Source organism: Adiantum capillus-veneris, chromosome 26 (genome assembly GCF_014529385.1).
Source record: "Adiantum capillus-veneris isolate H3 chromosome 26, ASM1452938v2, whole genome shotgun sequence".
Lineage (NCBI taxonomy): Eukaryota > Viridiplantae > Streptophyta > Polypodiopsida > Polypodiales > Pteridaceae > Adiantum > Adiantum capillus-veneris.
In genome coordinates, this window is record NC_140956.1 from 34210052 (window position 1) to 34230948 (window position 20897).

General features: G+C 43.4%; 1 protein-coding gene across 1 annotated transcript; it reads left to right on the forward strand.

Moving 5' to 3' along the window:
• The first annotated feature begins 1468 nt into the window (after window positions 1–1468).
• LOC147423233 (calmodulin-like protein 2) lies at window positions 1469–2714 on the forward strand. The gene is made up of 3 exons (XM_086501461.1): window positions 1469–1534; window positions 1739–2232; window positions 2457–2714. The coding sequence occupies exons 1-3, from the start codon at window positions 1469–1471 to the stop codon at window positions 2617–2619; spliced, it is 723 nt and encodes a 240-aa protein (XP_086357587.1). The 3' UTR covers window positions 2620–2714.
• The last annotated feature ends 18183 nt before the right edge of the window (window positions 2715–20897 follow it).

The following is a 20897-nucleotide window of genomic DNA, read 5'->3' on the forward strand; positions in this document are numbered from 1 at the left end:
TCCACCATGGTTGAGAGTCGTTGGGCTTGAGATCCATCTAATGAGCTCGATCTCGGATGGCACTCTGCCCATAAAGCCAAAAACCAATGACGAAGTGGCCACCACAACAAGCCGTTTCTTAATTAGCGCCGGTGGGACCGACACCATGCACACATTATCCACTTTGACCACCTATGGAAGGCTTTTCTTCAAAGCTTGAAAGGCCATCTCTCCTATTGATGGGACGAAGTTAGACGAGCCTCTCCTGGCCTCCTCAAGAGACCTCTTGAGGTGGCTGTCCTGCTGAGCTTTTCCGCTTTCCTTTTCACCTCCATTAGCACCCAACGGTCAGGCCTCGAGTTGTTGCCCCTTGGTGGGTCCTTCACCTCCGGCCACTGCCTCTGCATACGATGGTTTTACCAAATTCTCCATCTTGCGATCCTACCTAGCGAGTGCAACCCGAGCCAGAAGTCCCGGAAGCTTCTCCCACCCCAAGGTCACTTTTCTTAGGGAGAGAGGCTTAATGAGTGCAGAATCCTCCCAAAGAGAGCACCTACAAACTACGCTTCTAATCCAGGTCCTCTTATCATCTCTAATAAATAGCCCGCTTCCAAGGCTCACTAATTAGCACAACTATGCTACCACCTCCAATGCACTTTGGAACTGCCCAAGGTGCCCTACCAAGCCCGTTCAGTGCTAGATCCGAATGCACACCCAGTTCGTTGTCGCAGCAGACTCTGGACCCCGAGATCCATCAAGACCTGCTGACAATGTAGGCTTGTCTTCCACTGAAACCAGAGTGGCACTCGACTCCCATGACCAAACAACTCCGAGTCCACCCACCCTACTACAACCCCACAACTGCTCCTACTCAAACGCAGCTCTTTTCCTCAGCAGCACCACTGCACCATTGCTACCCCTTTGCCATCGCTAACCCTTCATCGCTACATGGGGTCAAAAGAATTTGCAAGGAGTCAGTTCTAAGGTTTGAAGGTCGAAGCCTTCGGAGATTCTCTCTCTCTCTCTCTCTCTCTCTCTCTTCGGATAGATCTTAAAGTCTCCTGGGATAGTTTCCTAGGACGTTAAAATTCTAAACTTGTGGTGTGTCTGTGTGCGTGTGTGATAATAAGAAGAGAAAAATGGTATAACCTTTCTATCACCCAAGTGTAGTGTGGGAGATTGGTTATGCCATTTCCCTCTTGAATAACGAGTCTTGACTTCAACTCTCCTCGTCGGATAGATCTCAAGAGATAGTTTCCTACTACTTTAAAATTCTCCTCTTCTTCTTCTTCTCCTCAATTAGAGATCGGGACAGGGCACCTCTCTCTCTCTCTCTCTCTCTATGTGTGTGTGCACACTCCAAAGGGCTCTCAAAGATGTGTGTGTGCGCGCACATGAGCTCTCTCTATCTCTACGTAGAGGGCTCTCTTTATCTTTAGGTAGAGGGCTAGGCGACGTGCAGTGTGGAGGAGCCCGATGGGGACAACAGATGGTGGTCATTGTCCCCGGAGCAAGTGATCGATCGCAGAGTGAAGGGAGACTTTCTGTAGGTCTGGTTTGGGGGGGGGGGGGGGATCTCACTAATTGGTGAATTTCTTTTCACGTAGGTATATTGTGCTAACGATTTCAGAAAACAGCGAATAGGTAGAATCTTGTGAAGATGGAGAATGAGGCGAGACGCAGATTAGCCTGCGCAACACTTTGCGGGTTCTTCTAAAGCTACCGAAGTGCCTTGCCATGTCATGACTTCTTAGAGCAGGTACTGTTGGCCCGCTTGAGCAGCAAGGCAAACAAGAAAGCGGTCTCTGATGTCGCGACATGGATGCAAGCCGCCGCTTCTCATCGTCCTCTTTCGTCTCTCGATGATCAGAGGAATCATTTTCAGCGATACGACGTCCTCCCTCGTGTGTTCAGCACCTTCGACCGAAACCGCGACAGGCGCGTCAGCACCCAGGAAATCTCTGGAATCTTCCGCAGACTGGGGATAACCCCCCAAACCGAAGACTCTATTCAATCCCTACTGGCACGCCTTGCCACCATTAAATGCGAAGGCCACGTCGACCAGCAGGAGTTCTGTCTGCTCTTCGACTCCGTTTGCAGCAGCAATTCTAGAGTGGGGGAAAACTCGTCCACCTCTGCCAATGCTGAAGTGGACCAAGATCTCCTGGCTGCCTTCCACGTGTTCGACAAGGATGGCAACGGCTTCATCTCGCCCAGCGAACTGCAGTGTGTGCTCTGCTCTCTGGGCTTCCCGTAGGGCCGCGAGGGCAATGGTTAACTTTCAGGGTGCTTGCCCCCGTGTAGGTGGAGGTGACCGGCACAACCGGTCACGCAGTTTTTTTGGGGGATACTACGCTCTGAGGGCGCATGTGGCGAGTTCGTCTCCGCGTATGCAACGCGTTGACTACTTTTTTGGTCAATCGGCTGTGGCCCACCTGATGTGATTGGGAATCGGGAAGGAGCGGCTTGCTACGAAGGCAAGCACTCCGATATCTTACTAAAACCGGCCGCGAGCTGGACGCTTGCGTTGAGATGATTGCCAGGGTGGACGAGAATGGTGATTGCCAGGTGGACTTCCTTGATTTCAAGAAGCTGTTCGACCTGGAGAACGCTTCTCTGTTCCCAGTTTCTGGTTTTTGACTCTATAATTAGTGACCTCATCATACAAAAATGTACCATGCAGAAATGACAATATTTCTATATTCTCTCGAGATTAGGTCTCCCCAATCTTAAAAAGCCATTAGAAGGGCTTTTTAACTAACATGTCTATTCTCTAGCCAGCCACCTCCTTTCCTTTAATAGACTCCTTACGCTATCTTTAGGAGACCCATATACTTAACACACCACTCGACCTTGCCTAAGACCTTGTCCTAACATCATTCCCCCTTAAAGGAGAATTTTCATACTTGGAGACATCAATTTGAAAATTCTTCCCCAGAAAATTAATGTTTTCCTATTGTAAAGCTATGTCAAATTTATTGGATCACTTGAGACATCCAATTCTTGTACTATTACGTGAACCAATCTTCTTGTAGCAAATTATGAACAATTTAGAATAGTTTGGAATGCTTATTTAACAGTGCAGATCAGCTTGATTAGCAATTGGACTTGCTTATGACACTTAAAAAGGTTGGCACCCACTAAATCTACGAGTACATTTACTCTCCACATGTGGAGTAAATTCTAAAGTTGGTTTGTTCTCTTAAAATGAAGCAGGGGCTAGTGTGGAGTGACTCTACTTAGTGAACAAGATCCCTCAACTTCTAACTTTCATTTGGTCATGGATGGTTCTCTATGCTAAAAAATGCACAAAGTGTAAACCAACATTCCTCTTCTTAAATAGGCTTAGCTATATGGTTGCACACTCTATATAAGTTGAGCATCCAAAGGCGATGCTACATATGATCAAGACTATCTTCAAATTGCACTTGAAAAGGTTGGCACCCACTAATTCTACAAGTACATTTACTCTCCACATGTGGAGTAAATTCTAAAGTTGGTTTTTTCTCTTAAAAAGAAGCAGGTGCTAGTGTGGAGTGACTCTACTTAAGTGAACAAGATCCCTCAACTTCTAACTTTGATTTAGTCATGGATGGTTCTTTGTGCTAAAAAATGCACAAATTGTAAACCAACATTCCTCTTCTTAAATAGACTTAGCTATATGGTTGCACACTCTATATAAGTTGAGCATCCAAAGGTGTTGCTACGTATGATCAAGACTATTTTCAAATTGCACACCCTTAGATCTTGGTTTGTAAACTGCCCAAGGCATGACACTCATACCTCATACCATACCACCTTGTAGAGGTAATGATAAAATCTACAATAGAACCGGTGAAAGAATAATCTAAATGAGCACTAAGCATCGTATTGGCATCCACATAGATGTCATAGAGCACCATTGATGTTGCACTTAGAAAACAACTCTAATTTTGACCTCTGGTCTCTATTTAACAATTGGCTACTAACTTCTTATCTATTGCCTCAAAATTGCATAAAGATTTGAACAATGTAGACTACCTTAGTAAGATTTGAACAATGTATGCTACCTAAAGAGGGTTGTGGGGATCACACATGGAAGATGCAATGTGGGAAGAATGAGCACGCAGGAGGGTGACGATGTTGAGTAGATAGTGTATCAGTTGGGTGTGTGGGTTTGATTAAGCTCGTTGTCCTTTCGTGTTGAGTGTGTTTTATGGTAAGCTTGAATACACAAGATGGTCAGCGGTCTTTCTGGCAACCTGATGGGTCATCTTCTATCCTAAGGGTGCGCTATAGCTTGGCATGTGCTGCATATTGCCTACTATTTAGGCCGATGCTAGGGAGTCGATCACCCAGGGGAGGGGAGTATCATCAATTGTGATCAATCCTCAAGCTGGTTTAAAGCCTTGGTATTTCCTAAGGTTCAAATCTAATACCTAACTAAACCAAATGATCTTCTCATATTAAATTGATCATTTAATGTGGGAGAATAAACGGGAGCAAGAGTTAGAATGCATGTGCTTCTAGACCTATCTCAGTAGGGGACCAAAAGGAGAGATGGTTGCATCTCAATAGGGGTCCAAAAGGAGAAGGTCTACCAAAGAGCAATGTGCAATAAGTGCTTCTAGACTTATCTCAACATGGGACCAAGGGGAGAGATGGTTACATCTCAATACGGGTCCAAAAGGAGGTAGTCTATCAAAGAGCAATGTGCATCTAATGGAGCTTAAAAGACCTTAGGGTTAGCTTCATTAAAGACCTCCAATAGTTAGTGTTAAAAGTCCTTTGACCTTAGGCAAGCTAGGACTGAGCTTGAGGTGGGAACCCGACCTAAGCTTGAGGTGCTTGTCGTGCTTGATGACTAAGGTGCTTGAGGTGCTTGTCATGCTTGATGACTAAGGTACTTGAGGTGCTTGTCATACTTAATGAGGAAGGTGCTTAAGAAGCTTCCCATGCATGAGGGTAAGGTGCTTGAGTCAAAAAGAGACCCTACAAACTTAATGAGGAAGGTGCTTGAGAAGCTTCCCATGCATGGGGGGGTAAGGTGCCACCATGTGGGAACATGTTCTTAGAAGATGGGCAGCGAATCACTTAGTAATTACTAGAGTAATTACTACAGTAAACCCGAAGTATATAAATAGGGCCCATTACATTGATATCGGGTTGGCAATTGTAATCACTTGTATTAGCACTTTGGGCTATAATTGCACTTGAACATCAGTGGCCATATTATTGGCTATACTTTTTCTCTGTAATCATATTCGCTGTAATCTCAATCATGGTATATATTTTAGTGATACTTACTTCTCAATAGTCTTCTGAATCTGAATCTGAATCTGAACTTTATTCCAGTCTACAAGTCTGACTCTTATTAAACCTAATAAGAACTCACTATGCTCTACACATTACAGTAGAGCGAGTTCACCATATTGTCGTGCTCTTCTTCTCGCACTCTCTCTCGCGTCGCACTTCCGCTCTTACTCCTTCAGTTACCCACCGCAAATTTGTACCATTTATCAATATCTAGTCACATTGTAATCGTCGATGGGGCATATCGTCAATGTAATTCTGAGGGGGGGGATATACGAGTAGAGGCTAGGGTATAGAGACAAAGATAAAGCTACATCACATATGTCATCGTCCAGTATACTATGAGATATGAAGCCACTTGCATTGTCTATTTATTGAGTGAGACCACTCTTTAGAGTTATGAGAGTCCTCAGGTTGTTTATGCTAGAGTGGGGCAACACGAGGAGAGACATTCACAGAGGGAGATGTTTGACTGTGTGAGAGTAGAGACTAGAGATTTAGAATAATGAGATCAAACGGACAGAATCCGCGTGGATCTAATCCAATATATGGGTGCAAAATTAAAACGAAGTAAAGCAAAAGATGTAAAAACTAAGAGCTTAAAAACATCATACTAAAAAGGGTCATCATCATGATCAATGCCTGAGAATGCTCGACAATGGGCGTTGTCGCAGGAAGTAGTACACACTAAAGAGCTTCATCAAGGTCTGCCTCTACAAGAGCTTCATCAAGGTTTGCCGGCCGCTGCAGAGCTATGTCAATGTCCACTACTGCAGGTGGTCGCGGGAGGGGAAGGGAGAGACTCTGCGCGGCAACATGAGGATACATGAGGAGGCAGAGAGAGGACATGCAGTTGTGATTGCAATGCCAACTCCAGCAGTATAGAGATTTTAGTACAAGCCAGTGCTATGTTTATTACAAGCATGGCTATCTGCATCAACGTCTCCAAGTCTTCTCTTATTTGCTTCAGCACCCCTGACCTAATTTCCCTCTCGACTTGATTAGTTTCTGTTAATGGAGAGTTCTCCTGCCTGCTGCTGATCTGCATGAGCGCCTCCATACTTGTTAGTCGCGGACTCCTACTCAATCTATGCCTCCTTCTATTGCTTGGCTGCCTCAAACTCTTGCTTCATAGATACCTTCTGATCACCTTCTTGCTCAGTCGTTTAATTACTTCTCGATCGGCCTCCTTGGCCTCTTGCAGCTTCTCAGCCTCCTGCGCTTGATCAGCTTCTTCCAAGACGTGTGGAGAGAGAGAGAGAGAGAGAGAGAGAGAGAGAGAGAGAGAAGGATGATGGTTGAACAAAGCAAGATAGAGAGAGAGTTCCATTTTCTCTGGTGACTGAGACTCACGATGACTGGCAGATAGTGAGTGAGAGAGAAAGAGGTTGCAACTTGCGGCTGCATGGGGAGGGCTGGTGGTTATGGGTGCATGCCAAAAGCTAGCGGGGAGTCAACACCCGGCAAAGTTCAGATAGATTCGGACAATGTAGCTACTTGTGGTGTTGGCCATGCAGTACTAGAGTGACACCACGGTTCGTTGCCTGGAAAAAGCTTTAGATTTAGGTAGGGAGTGTGGGGTGATGGCTGAAGACAGAGAGAGAGTTTGGGGGTACCACTTCGGCCACTGGAGAGAGTGAGAGTTTGCATGTTGATGGCGGCTGGATTGGATGTGTGTGCACTTGTACTGTAGCAACGCGGGGCAGAGAGCGAGTGAGATACAGTCGGAGGACTGCAGATGGGGATATTCTCATTGCCTCTTGTGTGGTAGGCGCCCCCAGCTGAGAGAGAGAGAGAGAGAGAGAGAGAGAGAGAGAGAGAGAGAGAGAGATAGATAGATAGATAGATAGTTCTATTATCGTCCTGGGAGGTCAAATATGACCTATGGGACCAAATGAACATGTCACGTGGTGTGAGTGGAGTTCATAAGTGACTCTCGATGCTCAAAAATGGCTGAAATGAGCGTCGCAATAGAGAGTCCACATCGTGGTTGGGAGAGGAAGGTATGTAGGGAGAGCTCATGGCTGAATATATGGGGAAAAGAGGACCTAATGTGGTCAAAAGCTGAGCACTCAAGTAGTGTGTGGTACTCACTCTCTCGCACTTGACGAGGGCATAAGGTGCAAAGTCGATGACACTCCTCGCCAGTGCCCCAACGTCCTGTCTCGCAGCGTAGAGAATGGGAGCTAAGACGAATGGAGGCAATGGTGCGGATCGCACTCAACGGGATGGGCTCAAGGATGTAGGAATGGGTTCGGTTACCTCGTTCCGAGAAGAAGAGAGATTTGTAGTTTGGGGCAACGTGTGTGGTGTAATGGCTGAAGCGAGAACCTCCGGATTTCTCCCAAGCCATGATACATTGGCGTTGTAAGAAGGCCTCATTAACTTGGGAGTCGATCGACGCATCCTTGACCAAGTGACATGCATCCCATCTTCCAAACCATTTCTTGATATCAAGCATCCACCCCGAACTTAGTATTTTGCTCTTGCATGTCTTTTGAACCTTTTGACTTGCTTCATATGCGATTCTAGGAAGTCGATGCAAAGGGCTACGTTGTGTCTTACGCATGTACTCCACAACCCTTTCCATGCCCAAGACCTCAATGGGAAGCGATCCGGACTCAAGAAGTAAGAGCATGTAGGGTGTTTGTGTCTTGACTTGGAGAAAGTTGGTGAGAAAACGCTTTTGGACATTCTCAAACTCTTTCCAAGTAGACTTCCCGATGCTTCCACCCCACACCTCCACTCCATAAAGAAGCACCGGTGTCACCAATGTGTCAAAGAGGTACTTTTTGAGAGCCCAACATTAGAATGCAAGTGGAAAGTTTTCAAAGAAGTAATTTTCTCTTGTGCGAAGGAATGCTTTTCGGTGAAACACATGTCTTGCAAAAGGTCTAAGAAGGGTAGCACCAAGAAGAAATGGTTTGACATGGAATGTAGTCAAGCCCGAAAACACTTGCTAAGATTGGATGCAATCAAAGACAAGGAAGTTTACTTGGAATGTTCACACACATACAAAGCACTTGTTCAAAAGAAGAGGAGAAGGTGGGAAGTCGAAAAACAACTTCTTTTAGCACAAGAGAAAGCACATGCATGTGGCAAGTTTTGGCAAAATCTAAAAGGCAAGCGCGTTGAGAGCTTTGGTGACTTGACTCTTGAGGATATGTATATGCATTGTAAGAACCTCTATGAGCAACCCAATGTTGATAAGATGGAGGGTTGTAGCTCCCTTCCATTTATGTCTCCCTTCTTTACCATTGAAGATGTATGCCGCGCGCTTGAGAAACTTGCTACTCGCAAGGCAGGTGACCTTCAAGGTGTCAAGGCTGAAATGATTAAATGGACAAGCAAGAAAACACGATATTGGATATGCGATATGTTTAACCTTGCACTTCAGTATGGCATGCCTCATGATTGGAGTGCAAATTGGATCAAACCTTTGCACAAAGGAGGAGATGTAAACAATGTGAACAACTATCGCACTATAATGGTTGGTTCTTTGATGGCAAAGTTATTTGGATGTATCATGGAGATGAAGATAAGTGAATGGGCTGAAAAGAATGGCAAACGTGCGCTTGGCCAAGCAGGTTTTCGAAAGCATCATAGCACTATTGATCACCTTGTCACTCTTCGAGTTCTTATGGAAGCGTCTCGATTGAAAGGAAAAAAGTTGTATTGTTGCTTTGTGGATTTCAAGAAAGCTTTTGACATGGTACCGCGAGGAAATCTTTGGAGACGTATGCAAAGCCTTCAAGTGCCGAGAGAATTTATGCATGCAGTCTTTCGCATCTACCAAAAAGTGATATGTCGATTACGTATGGGAGATGGAATTTCAGAATTTTTTGCAAGCACTATTGGTGTCAAACAAGGATGCCCACTTTCCCCAACCCTCTTTGGGCTACTCATTGATGAATTGGAATACATGGTTCTTGATTTTATGCAGCAAGAAGGCATAGAAGAGGTTAAGATTGGAAATGCGGTGATCATGCTTTTGCTTTATGCCGATGATGTAGTGCTCTTGGCACATACCTTAGAAGATGCACAAAAGCTTATGAGTGTCTTGGAACGCTTTTGCCTACATAGCGGGCTGATCGTGAATGGATCCAAAACCAAGGTTATGCTTGTAAAGACCCTCAATGACGAAAATCCATGCATTGTATACAACAATGAGAAACTTGAAGTGGTAGATCACTTCAAGTACCTTGGCCTTGAGGTTCCATCCAATCATAAATGGAAGGATTGTGCAATGCGTCGCTTGGAAGCCGGAAAGAGGGCTTATTATGCATTTGAGAACATGTGCAATGCAGGACATCCCTAGCTTGCCTAAGTTTAGGTCAGGTTCCCACCTCAAGCACATCCCTAGCTTGCCTAAGTTTAGGTCAGGTTCCCACCTCAAGAACATCCCTACCTTGCTTAAGGTTCCCACCTCAAGCACAACCCTAGCTTGCTTAAGGTCAAAAGGACTTTTAACACTAACCATTGGAGGTCTTTAATGAAGCTTACCCTAAGGTCTTTTAAGCTTCATTAGTTAACCTTGCTCTTTGACAGACCATCTCTCATTTGGGCCCCTTTATCATTGGCTCTGTGTTGAGATAGATCCGTAAGCACACGTCTAGATTCTAACCCTTGTTCCCGTTTATTATCCCATATTAAATGATCAATTTAATATGAGTAAATCATTTGGGTTGGTTAGATATTAGATATTTGATGACATTGATCCGTAAGCACATGTCTATATTCTAACCCTTGTTCCCGTTTATTATCCCATATTAAATGATCATTTTAATATGAGAAAATCATTTGGGTTGGTTAGATATTAGGTATTTGATGACATTACCTTTCTCTTGAAATCATAGTTGTCTTTGACTATGAGGTAAAAGAGATAAAGTCATAGTCATTAGTCAATTTGTCTTAGCGGGTAGAGGATCCCTTTTTACCCTACGACATCATTCCAAGACAGATGACTAATCCATTTGGTGCTTGGGAGACATAGCTTCCGCAAGCATGTCTGCTCTTTAGTCCATTTCATCCTCCCAAGTAGAGTGACAAATTCTACATGGTGTTTGAGAGACGTCGTCATCCCAAACATGATTCTTAGTATGCATACTACTTAAATTTGTGCACAATAAAGAGAGAAATTAGTCTTATAATACTAAAACATTAATCATTTAAAAGAAACATGTACATTTGGTTACTCTAAGGTAGCATTGTAGGCGTTGACTAGGTTCATACTATCCTTAAGCTGGATTCCTTGCATCCATCTAGCATCTTCAAAAGGATAATTTTTGAACTTAATAAGATACCGTCGGATAATCTTACCATGTTGTAGTACCTTGTCTTCATGCCAAAGGATAGCTTCAGGTTGTAGTACCTCTTCTTGATCTTTGATTTCGGGAGGGTCTTCAATAAGTGGTTCATTTGGAGGCTCTCCTTTGTACGGCTTGAGTAGGCTCACATGAAAAGCATTGTGTATGAGCCAATGGTTAGGTAACTTGACTTGATAAGCTACCTCATTGATTGGCTTCAAAATTTGAAAAGGACCATAGTATCTTTTTTCTAGTTTAGCATAATACCTTTGATGGCCCGTAGGATTTTCGCCCGTCGTTTGCCTCAATCGAGCCTTTGGAAACTTAAGTAAGACCCAATCATTTTCTTTGAACGGTAAGGCCCTTTTGTGCTTGTCAACAACAGCTTTTTGCCTTAGTTGGGAGATGGATATAGCCTCCTTAATCTTTTGAAAAGATGTTTGGAGGTCACGGCGATACTCATCAGCAGACAGTGAAGATCTTCATGTACTTTAAGTAGCAAGGGACTTTTAGGTCTTCCTTCTATGATTTCAAAAGGTGCTTTTCCCGTAGATGTATGGATAGTATTATTATACGCATACTCTACAAGAGGTAAGTACTTTTCCCATTGTGAGCGTTGATCTACGTCTGTAACATAGGTCTTTAGTAGATCAAGAATAGTAAGATTGGCTATCTCACTTTGGCCATCCGTTTGTGGGTGATAAGCCGAAGAGAAATTCAATCTTGTACCTAGATTTTGAAGAGACCTTTCCAAAAATTTCTGGTCATTCTAGGATCTCTATCTGACATGATGGATGTTGGCAATCCATGGTGTTTGAAAATATGTGATATGAAGAGAGTTTCTATTTGGTGTGCCTTAATAGTCTTCTTGACAGGGATAAAGTGTGCTTGCTTGATAAACCTGTTGACTATTGTCCATATTCCCGTATTCACATGGATAGATTTTGGTAATCCAAAGATAAAATCCATGGATATACTCTCCCATGGTTAATTAGGAATTGGAAATGGCTGGAGTAATCCAAGTTGCTTCCCTCTATCATACTTAGTCTTTTGGGATACTACACATTTTGAAACATACTCTTGTATGTCCACTTTCATGGTAGGACAATAAAAGTACATCTCTACTCCTCGAAGAGTAGGTTGAATGCCTCTATGCCCCGCATAGGGAGGGGCATGGGATTCATACATGACTTTCTCACGAAGGGAGTGGGTAACACATAGCCTATTGCCATGGAGAAGATAACCATCCTGCAAGGTGAATGGTTCCTCTTTTTTCCCCAAAGCAAGGGATGACATTATATCTTTAAAGTCAGGGTTAGTAGCATACTCATCTATCATACAAGATAGATCATTGTGAGTTGCTATTGACACAACATTAGCTTGTGGTCGTCGCGAAAGTGCATCAGCCACTTGATTATGCTTACCAGCAATGTGAGCAATATGGAAATTAAAATGTGAAAGAAAATTTGTCCACCTCATTTGTTTGTTGGAAAGTTTTGTTGGCGTCATGAAGTACTTGAGACTTTGATGGTCTATTTGTAAGATGAATGGAGTCCCCAATAGATAGTGCTTCCATGTGTCTAGGGCATGAAGAACAGCTAACAGCTCTTTCTCATAAATGCCTGAGACCCGTTCATCCGTGTTAAGCCTTCGGCTCTCATATGCTATGGCATGCCCTTCTTGAAGCAAGAATGCTCCAAGGCAATCACCACAAGCATCAGATTGGACCTCAAATGGCTTTGAGAGATCCGGAAGCATAAGGACTCATTGGGAGATAAGCTTCTCTTTGAGCTTATCAAAAGCACTTTGCCCCTTAGCAGTCCATGTATACTTAATTGTTTTCTTTGTTAAGTCATGTAATGGTCCTGCTATTTGAGAGAATTTTGCTATGAAGCATCTACAGTATGCACACATACCAATAGAGCTTCTTAGCTCATGTAGATTCCTTGGATTAGGCCATCCAACTTTGATCGATCCATACGGATACCATCTCGAGAGATAATGTGACCTAAGTATTGAATCTCTTGAAGGAAAAATTCACTTTTCTTTGACTGAGAAAAAGCTTATTCTCCCTCAATGCTTGAAAAATCACTTGGAGATGTTGCTTGTGTTCCTCCAAGGAATTGGAGTAGATGATGATATCATCAAAGAACACTCTAGTGAATTTACGGTAGGGTCTAAAAATTTTCTCCATTAACCAATTGAATGTAGCTAGTACATTAGTCAAGCCAAAAGGCATGACTAGATATTCATAAAGGCCAAACGTTCTACGAAATGCAGTCTTTAGGATATCTTCATTCACTATCCTTATTTGATGGTAGCCACTTTTAAGGTCAATCCTATTGAGGTAGCTAGAGCCTTGTAGCTTATCAAACAGATCTTCTAACCAAGGTACAAGAAATCTATTTTTGATAGTGATATGGTTTAATGCACGATAGTCCACACACATGTGGTATGTACCATCTTTCTTTTGCATTAAAAGGACTGAAAAGCAAAAGGAAGAGGAGCTAGGCCTCACCATTCCTTGTCTACCAATTCTTGTACTTGCCTCATGATCTCCTCTTGTTGAGCTTGTGAAACTTGATAGGGAGGTTTGTTAGGCGGTGAGCTTCGTGATAGGAGCTCAATTCGATGGTCATCATCCCCTCGTTTTGGAGGTAACTCCATAGGGATATCATCGATGAACACATCTTGGAATCCTTTTAGAAAGTTAGGCAAGTATAACTCTTCTTGATTCCTACCATTCACCTTTGATGAAACGATAGGACACCTTTTTGGGATTCTTTCACAAAAATCATGTATGAAGAAACTGAGCTTTTCATTGATTTATCAAGGGCGAGAGGATTTAAAAATGGTATAGTACTATGAGACTAATTAGCATCTATATACATATTCTTTCCCCTATAGGTGAAGTAGATTCTCTTCAGGGAACTTCACGTTGGCAGCCATGCAGTTGAACCATGGTGTCCCTAGGATAACATCCTCATGTTGGAGAGGAGAGATGAAGAAGTCTTCTTTGTCGAAATGGCTTTGGACATGAAGCCTCAACTTCCCAATCAAGGGAGTAACGAAGGCTTGCTGTCCCTTGAAAGCAGCCTCGGCCATTAGAGCATCTCCCATCTCAGAAGCTTGAATGCCCAACTTGGTGGCCAACTCCATTGATATGAAGTTGAGAGCAGAATAAGGGTGAAACAAGATGAAAGCATCATTCTCCCTTACCTTTCCCCAAGCATAGGAGAGAGGTGATCCTTTGCAATGAGTATCCTCTTTTGGAGCTTCAATAGTGGAAGCTCTAGGAGTCTCATTGCGAGCATTTCTTTTGGGGCAAGAACGATAGCCATGTCCTTGCTCCCCACACTTAAAACCATTTGTGATCCTTGCGAAAAGTTTCAAGATCTTCAGGAGAGAGTTTATTTCTACCTTTGTAAACTCCTTTCTCCTTGGACCGATTGTTTTTGTTGTTGTTGGAATGGTCGTGGGAAAAATTTTGGGCATAAGTTTTTCCATTTGCATCACTTTTGTCTTTATTTTCCATGGGTTTGACATTCCATCTAACCCCTTGTTGAAAATTGATGCGTGAAGCAACCATGGTATGGTGGATTACTTCACTGATAGAGTCAGGCCGTTGAGAGTTGACATACTCGGCCATCTCTTCAGGTAATCCCACACAAAATTGTTGTTTTTTCTCAACAAAGTCTATCTTTTGAAAGACAGCAGCCTTGAGATGTAAATCCCAAAACTTGTCCACATATTTGTAGATAGACTCATGAGAGAGAAGCTTTAAACTCCTCCATTTGGTGAGCACTTTGTCCTTTGCATCACTTGCAAGGAATTGCTTCATGATGGAAACTCATAGAGTTTTCCATGTCTTTGGGGCTTCGCCATTGCCTCGAAGGCTAGCCCACCATTGACGAGCCGATTTTTGGAATTGCATAGCTACATGGTGTAGCTTGCAGGCCTCCGTGAAGCCCTCATCTCCAAAGGCCGCATCAAATTGTTGGATGAAGGCCAATACTTTATCGGCAGCACCAAAGGTGCCATCATAGGTGAGAAAAGAGATACTCTTTCCTCCCTCTTTGAACTTCTTGAGCTTTTGTGGCCTTCGCCAAGCAAGGTAAGATTTACGATGTCCTCCCCTCTTATATTCTCTAGGAGAATAGCCATAGCTTTCATTGGTAGAGGAGGAAGGTGAAGAAGAAGGAGAAGAGGGTGACCTCTTTCTTGCCCTTTTCTTCCTTGGTTTCCTCTCTTCCCTTTTGGAGTAACGAGGAGAAGGACTATGGGTTAACCGTTTCCTCTTGGGAGGAATTGGCGATCATTTAGTCCTCCTTCTTTGTGGAGACACATCTTTGGAGGAATTTAGGGATTCATTGATTTCTTGATCTTTGGATTCCTCCTCTCGTATGGGAGAGAGTCTTCTTTTGGGGTCTCTTCAAGAGGCCTCGTAAGCTCTCTCTCCTCTTGGAGAGGAAAGGAAATCCCATAAGCACGAAGTTGTTGAGTAACTTCAGCTTGCAAAGTGGGGTTGCCCATAGCTTGTTGCAACCTAGTGACAAGATAATTAACAAACATGGGAGCATCATCATTGGCACCTTCATGTGCAAAATCAAAGTTATCAATGGTCATTCTCCTCTCTTGATTATTGTCAGCCATGCTAATTAAACTTATGTGTTTACTTAGTGTATGTTTTGGCAATTCAAAACCTTAGTTGCTACTCCTCTTAGCCTTTGAAAATAGGCACTTAAGTATGTACACCCATGGCTCGAATTGGTTAATTATAGAGAGTAGTGGAGTGAGTCTAACATAGCGACGTTGTCAAGGGATAGCTCCTTTCGGACTTCTTATGGATCAATAATGGTAAATTCGTAGGCAAGTCTAAAAAGACTCCATTATTAAGTCCAAAGCTTCCGAGGTGTACACAATATCTCACATAGTGGGCTCAACAAAACCGGTAATAGATCCCAATCCCACTTAACCTAACATAAATAAAAAAATCAACCACTAATAGGCTACTTAAGCACCTCTCTTCTTAAGCAAGAAAAGAGAAACCAAATGCTATGATACCAATGTAATGGAAATTGCCTATGAACTTTGAAAGTAGCGGAATTAGGAAATTAGATGAAGCATTTTTAAGAGATTCCTTTGTGAGCATAGCGGGTGAACTTAGTTGATGGTAGCAACATAAACATGGTACTTAGTTAGCTTTGCATGAACAATAGTTTTGCAAGAGAGAGAGAGAGAGAGAGAGTTAGAGAACATGACAATAGTCGAGGACCAGATTCATATGGAGACGGTCCCCCCTCCAATAGGCATTTGTATTATAGTTTCTCTCATCAAGAGAGACTTGGTACAATACAATCTTTGTGTTCCTTGTGACGTAGGTGATGCAATGAAGATGGAAAGCCTCATTCATCAGAAACATAACATAAATTTGAGGAAAGCATTAACTATCCCAAGCCTCAGTCCCAACACTACAAGAGGTTGTGTGCTCTTGTGACTCTTGTAGCGACGGAAATACACTAGGTTTTTATAACCCCTGGTGTCGCTAAGAGCGTCGCTACCAGTGTCGATACGGGGACCTCGCTATAAGTGTCGCTATGCCAGTCATTATATACATCGCTATAAACGTCGCTATATAGCGACGATTATAGCGACGCTGCAGAGCCATCTATAGCGACACTGTAGAGCCTTATATAGCGACGTTCATAGCAACGCACGAGAGGAAATTTTTTGGGTGACAGGGCATTGAATGCCCTGCCACCCATCAACCATATTGAATGTTTCATACATATTCTTCACCTTTGAAAAAAAGTGCAAAGGTAGATATAGACCCAAAATAGTCACCCACAAGACAATATAACCATTAACTCCATCATCCATAGTACTTATTGTTTGACAAATAAAAATACAAAGTGACAAGCGTGAATTGATGAAAGTAAATCAATGACAATTGTACACATAGGCAAAATCACTTGATTGTTAAACTTTGCAAATGTAATAGTTACAAACCATTGTCATTATTTAAAAAATATACATGGTTTTCAAAAAGACATATAAAAGTCGTCTCATGATACATAAGCTATGACAAAAAGAAACTAATGGTATCTAGTTATGGCTAAATTGACGTCGTCTAATGAGACGTCTCATCACGTCCAAGTGGCGTATCTGTCGGATTCTGCAAAAAAAAACAATAAGACAGCTTTTTGTAAGTATAAACATATAGCGACGTTTATAAAAAAATACAACAAATAGAAAAGAATAAACCCTAATACTAACCATGCCGCCACGAGAACTCAGAATGTCTATAAGGGCGTTTAAGCCCTTCCTGCCTGCGTATTCACGCTCGTAACGGTGTGGGATCACGTCCTGTCATCGACCATTGTCAAAACATGCAAAGAATCCATTATGTTAGAATTTAAAAACCCATAAACCCTAAACTATCAAACATAGAGAGCAATGTGAAAACACTTACAAAATCGGCCTCAAATGATGCCCACCTACCGCTCCCCAAGTGGTGTGAGCTCCCTGCCTCTACTCGCGCTCTGGCTACCTCCTTTTGTTGCTTCCACTTGTCGGGATTCTCGCGTACTACTTTCTTCGCATTCTTCAAATCTTCTTTGGCCAGCCAATCTGGTCTGTTCCACCCATGCTTGATTGCTTTTTGCACTTTGAAACGCTTGTGCTTGTAGTATTCGTGCATTCGAACCTTCATCACGTCTTCATTGAAGCGGTCCTCCCGTGTTGGAATGGGAAACTCGTCATGAAGCATGTTGATGACTCTGTCTTTTAAATCATTCGGTACTTCACTCCAGGTGTTAAGTATGTAGTGTCTAAACACCTGAGAGCAAAGACCGCGCATGCGCAAAATCACCTTCTTGCCTTTATCATCCAAGATGATGCCGTCGCTGAAGTCGATGGAGTAAGGCAAGCCCTCTCGTCGCTGACGCGTGAACCTGGGTGTCCCGATAGGGGTCTCTAGCAGCGTGTCGACGGGGGTACGGATGTTAGGTATCTCCACTGGAATCTGAGCCCCGAAGCGAGGAGTGTCCACTGGAGTGACTCCTGGAGGAGTAGCTAGTGGTGTGTAGCTCCTAGGAACGGTAGTCAACCACGCAACACCTGGTGTCGATGCCGATGTCGTGGCTGGTGTGGGGACGGGCAAAGAAGGGGAGGGTAAAGAGCCTCGTCAAACATGAGGCGGTGTCGAAGCATCAGTGACGGCATCCCCACAACAACCGCCACCGCCCCCACTAGAGCATCGATGCCTAGACGAGTGTGAAGATCATCTCGTCGACATCGAAGCTTCGGAGCGCGCTAAATGCTCCGAAACAGAGGGAGATATAGATGGAGTAGAAACGCGCGATGGTGGGCCAGAGCGATGACGCTCCATGTACCACTATCTTTGCTGGGGTGACAAAGAAGAAAGAAACTCCTCATCATCCATACCTGCATTAAACATACGAATATTTAAACCTAATATTTAATGAATGGAGTAGAAAACATGGACAAGTAGATACATAGATAGAGAGAGAGAGAGAGAGAGAGAGAGAGAGAGAGAGAGAGAGAGAGAGAGAGAGAGAGAGAGAGAGGAGGAGGAGGAGGTGCTCATTGTCCTTGCTTGTGAGAACATACCTAGAGCACAACATGGAAGGTACTTAGAGAGCCAGAGTTTTTACAAAACGAGCAAAATTGTTCAAAACGGAGAATAGTACAAGAATCCGAACTATCTCTTTCTTTTTTGACGTAGAACTTGAAGGTGCTTGTAGCTTTGGAATGTTCAAAGGCTAGCAGCAACAGAACGCGTTCTTCTTCTATTCAACTTGAGTGATGGAAGAGGAAAGTCGATAACTTAGAATTTTCAATTCAGAGAGAGAGAGAGAGAGAGAGAGAGAGAGAGAGAGAGAGAGAGAGAGAGAGAGAGAGAGAGCGAGAGAGAGAGAGAGAGAGAGAGCACAATCAAATCTTGCAATCGAAAAACCAGGTGGTGGAGCTGTATGTGGCCATGGATTGCCCAGGATGTGAGTGCAAAATCAAAAGAGCGTTATACAACATGGAAGGTACTTAGAGAGCCAGAGTTTTTACAAAACGGAGCAAAATTGTTCAAATACAATATTTATGGCTTTAATAGATCTCTCTCTCATCCTCGCATAGCTCAACATAACTTCCTATATCTATATAGAGCTCTCCGTTTAAACAGATGTCCTCCGTTTCATTTTGTAGATCCTCTGCATGCACCCCATAGAGAATAGCAACTTGATGTTCGTCTACTGGCACCACCTCAATGGCTTCTGACTGAGCATCTTCTCCGATCTCCTCCATTGATGCCGCTGTGATTGGCACATGGTAGCCTTCATACGTTCGTGCACTACGAGGGGCTACCTCTATGACACACCACCAGTTTGATACAGACTTTGTAGGATGAAATATCACCTGCCAGAGCCAGATAACTTACATGAGAGTTTCCAAGCACATAAATTCTAAAATGGGATGTTAACTATTTGCATACTTACTTGTTCACAATGCTCGAGTAGTACGAAAGTGTCTCTTAGGTCAGTCCATTTCTTAGTTGAATCCACCTCAAGAAAACCAGACTCCCCTCTACACACAGTAGCGTTGCGACCCTCCATGATTATCTTGAACCATTGCACGTCAAACAAGTCGACAAAAAATCCTCTATAATCGATCCTCAAAATATCTTGTAGCGTGCCGAAGTAAGTGAGTTCCGCCACCATAGGATCTACATCAGAGGACCGTAGTTGACTAGACTCTTCAAAATTTTCCATGATTCCACAATCTTGAGTAAAACGCTTTTTGTCGATCTGTTCCACCCTAAAATGTCGACCTTTACACCATGCTACTGTGTATGACTTATACTACAACCAACAAAGATTATGAGTGGCCGTTCAAACATCTAGAAAGTCACTAGTCGTATATTGAAAACTTACCTTGGTCGCGCAACCCCGAGAGTACTCCCACTCTTCCTCAGTCACTTCTTCACCGCACTGTTATGTGATTTTCAATTGGTTGTGCAACCATCTTAAGATCATGAATGTTGGTAGGCTCTCTAGACCCGTCGGATAGTGCATCAATGGTCGTCTTCCTCGTCTCCACTCGATTCGTGTCCTTTGTCGCTCTTGCTTTGCATCCTCATATTGTGAAATCCACTTTCGCATCGCTGCATTGTGAAGCATGAAAAATCGGTTGATTTTAGCCTCTAGATCTTCTGTCATCTTCTTCTCAACACCGAGACATGACAATCCTAGATATGCGCTCATCATCTATGGTTCGCCATAGTGTGTCCGGGGCTTTATCAAATCCGTCTAGCCACTCTCCAATGTACACTAGGGACTCTGATACTAGCCAACCTTCTGGCATGCTACCCTCCGGACATGCCTTCTGACGCACATATCCCTTGAGCATTTTCATGAAACATTCTAAAAAGAACATCCATATGGAATGTACTGTGCCAGCTATTTCCACCTCATCAACTATGTGAACAAGAAGATGCACCTGAATGGTTAGCATGGTAGTAGGAAAATGTTTCTCAAACATGCACACAACCTCCGCAGCGTTTAGTTTGGCGAATGGTATGGAGTCTACGTTGATCTCCTTTTGTGAGATCCATTGCATCAACTTCGCAAGTTTGTAGATTGTGTTACGGATGTCAAGAGACAAACATCCGTAATGGCAACCGGTAAAATAAACTGCAAAACACGTGCAGCAATGATATTAAAGTCCACACACGCATTTTTTACACAATTCCCACTATGATATATTCCACTATGAACATACCTGACACATTTTATGCCAGTCATGTGACTTCAAACCGGTAAGCTTTCCTTCTTCAGTAAAACACGTTCGGAGCGAGTGCATTACGCGAGTGGGGGTCCGCAAAGGTTGAATGGTCTCTTTTACTTTGCGTTCTTGGGCTCCTGTGAAAATCCATGGTGCTTTAGGGAGTTTTATCGATCCATCGGACGCTGTTTGCGGCCAATATTGCTCCATACGATCCACATTTCTAAGGTCAACTCTGGCTCCCAAAGTATCTTTCTTGCTGGTCAGATGGTCCCATAGTAGATTACCCACATTATTGAATATGTGCATTGGATCGAGCAAGTGATTGATCATGAGTCGGGGCCTGTATGGTAACTCGTACCATAGAGATAGTCTCTTCATCCCTGGGGGCAATCCGTCATCACAAATATCCTTCTGCTCTAACCAGTTGTGTAGACATCCTCAGTGGCTCTCTTCCCAAAAAGCCATCATGTAACACATGATTGTTTGGAAGATACGCTTGATGACCTTCGTAGATTTGCTTCT

Bases quoted from the DNA above. Each gene is read 5' to 3' on its own strand.
- LOC147423233 (XM_086501461.1), top strand. From the start codon at position 1,469: ATGGTGGTCATTGTCCCCGGAGCAAGTGATCGATCGCAGAGTGAAGGG. The intron at 1,535-1,738 runs GTTTGGGGGGGG...TTCTTAGAGCAG, and splicing joins GGAGACTTTCTGTAGGTCTG to GTACTGTTGGCCCGCTTGAG. The intron at 2,233-2,456 runs GTAGGGCCGCGA...CTTGCTACGAAG, and splicing joins CTCTGCTCTCTGGGCTTCCC to GCAAGCACTCCGATATCTTA.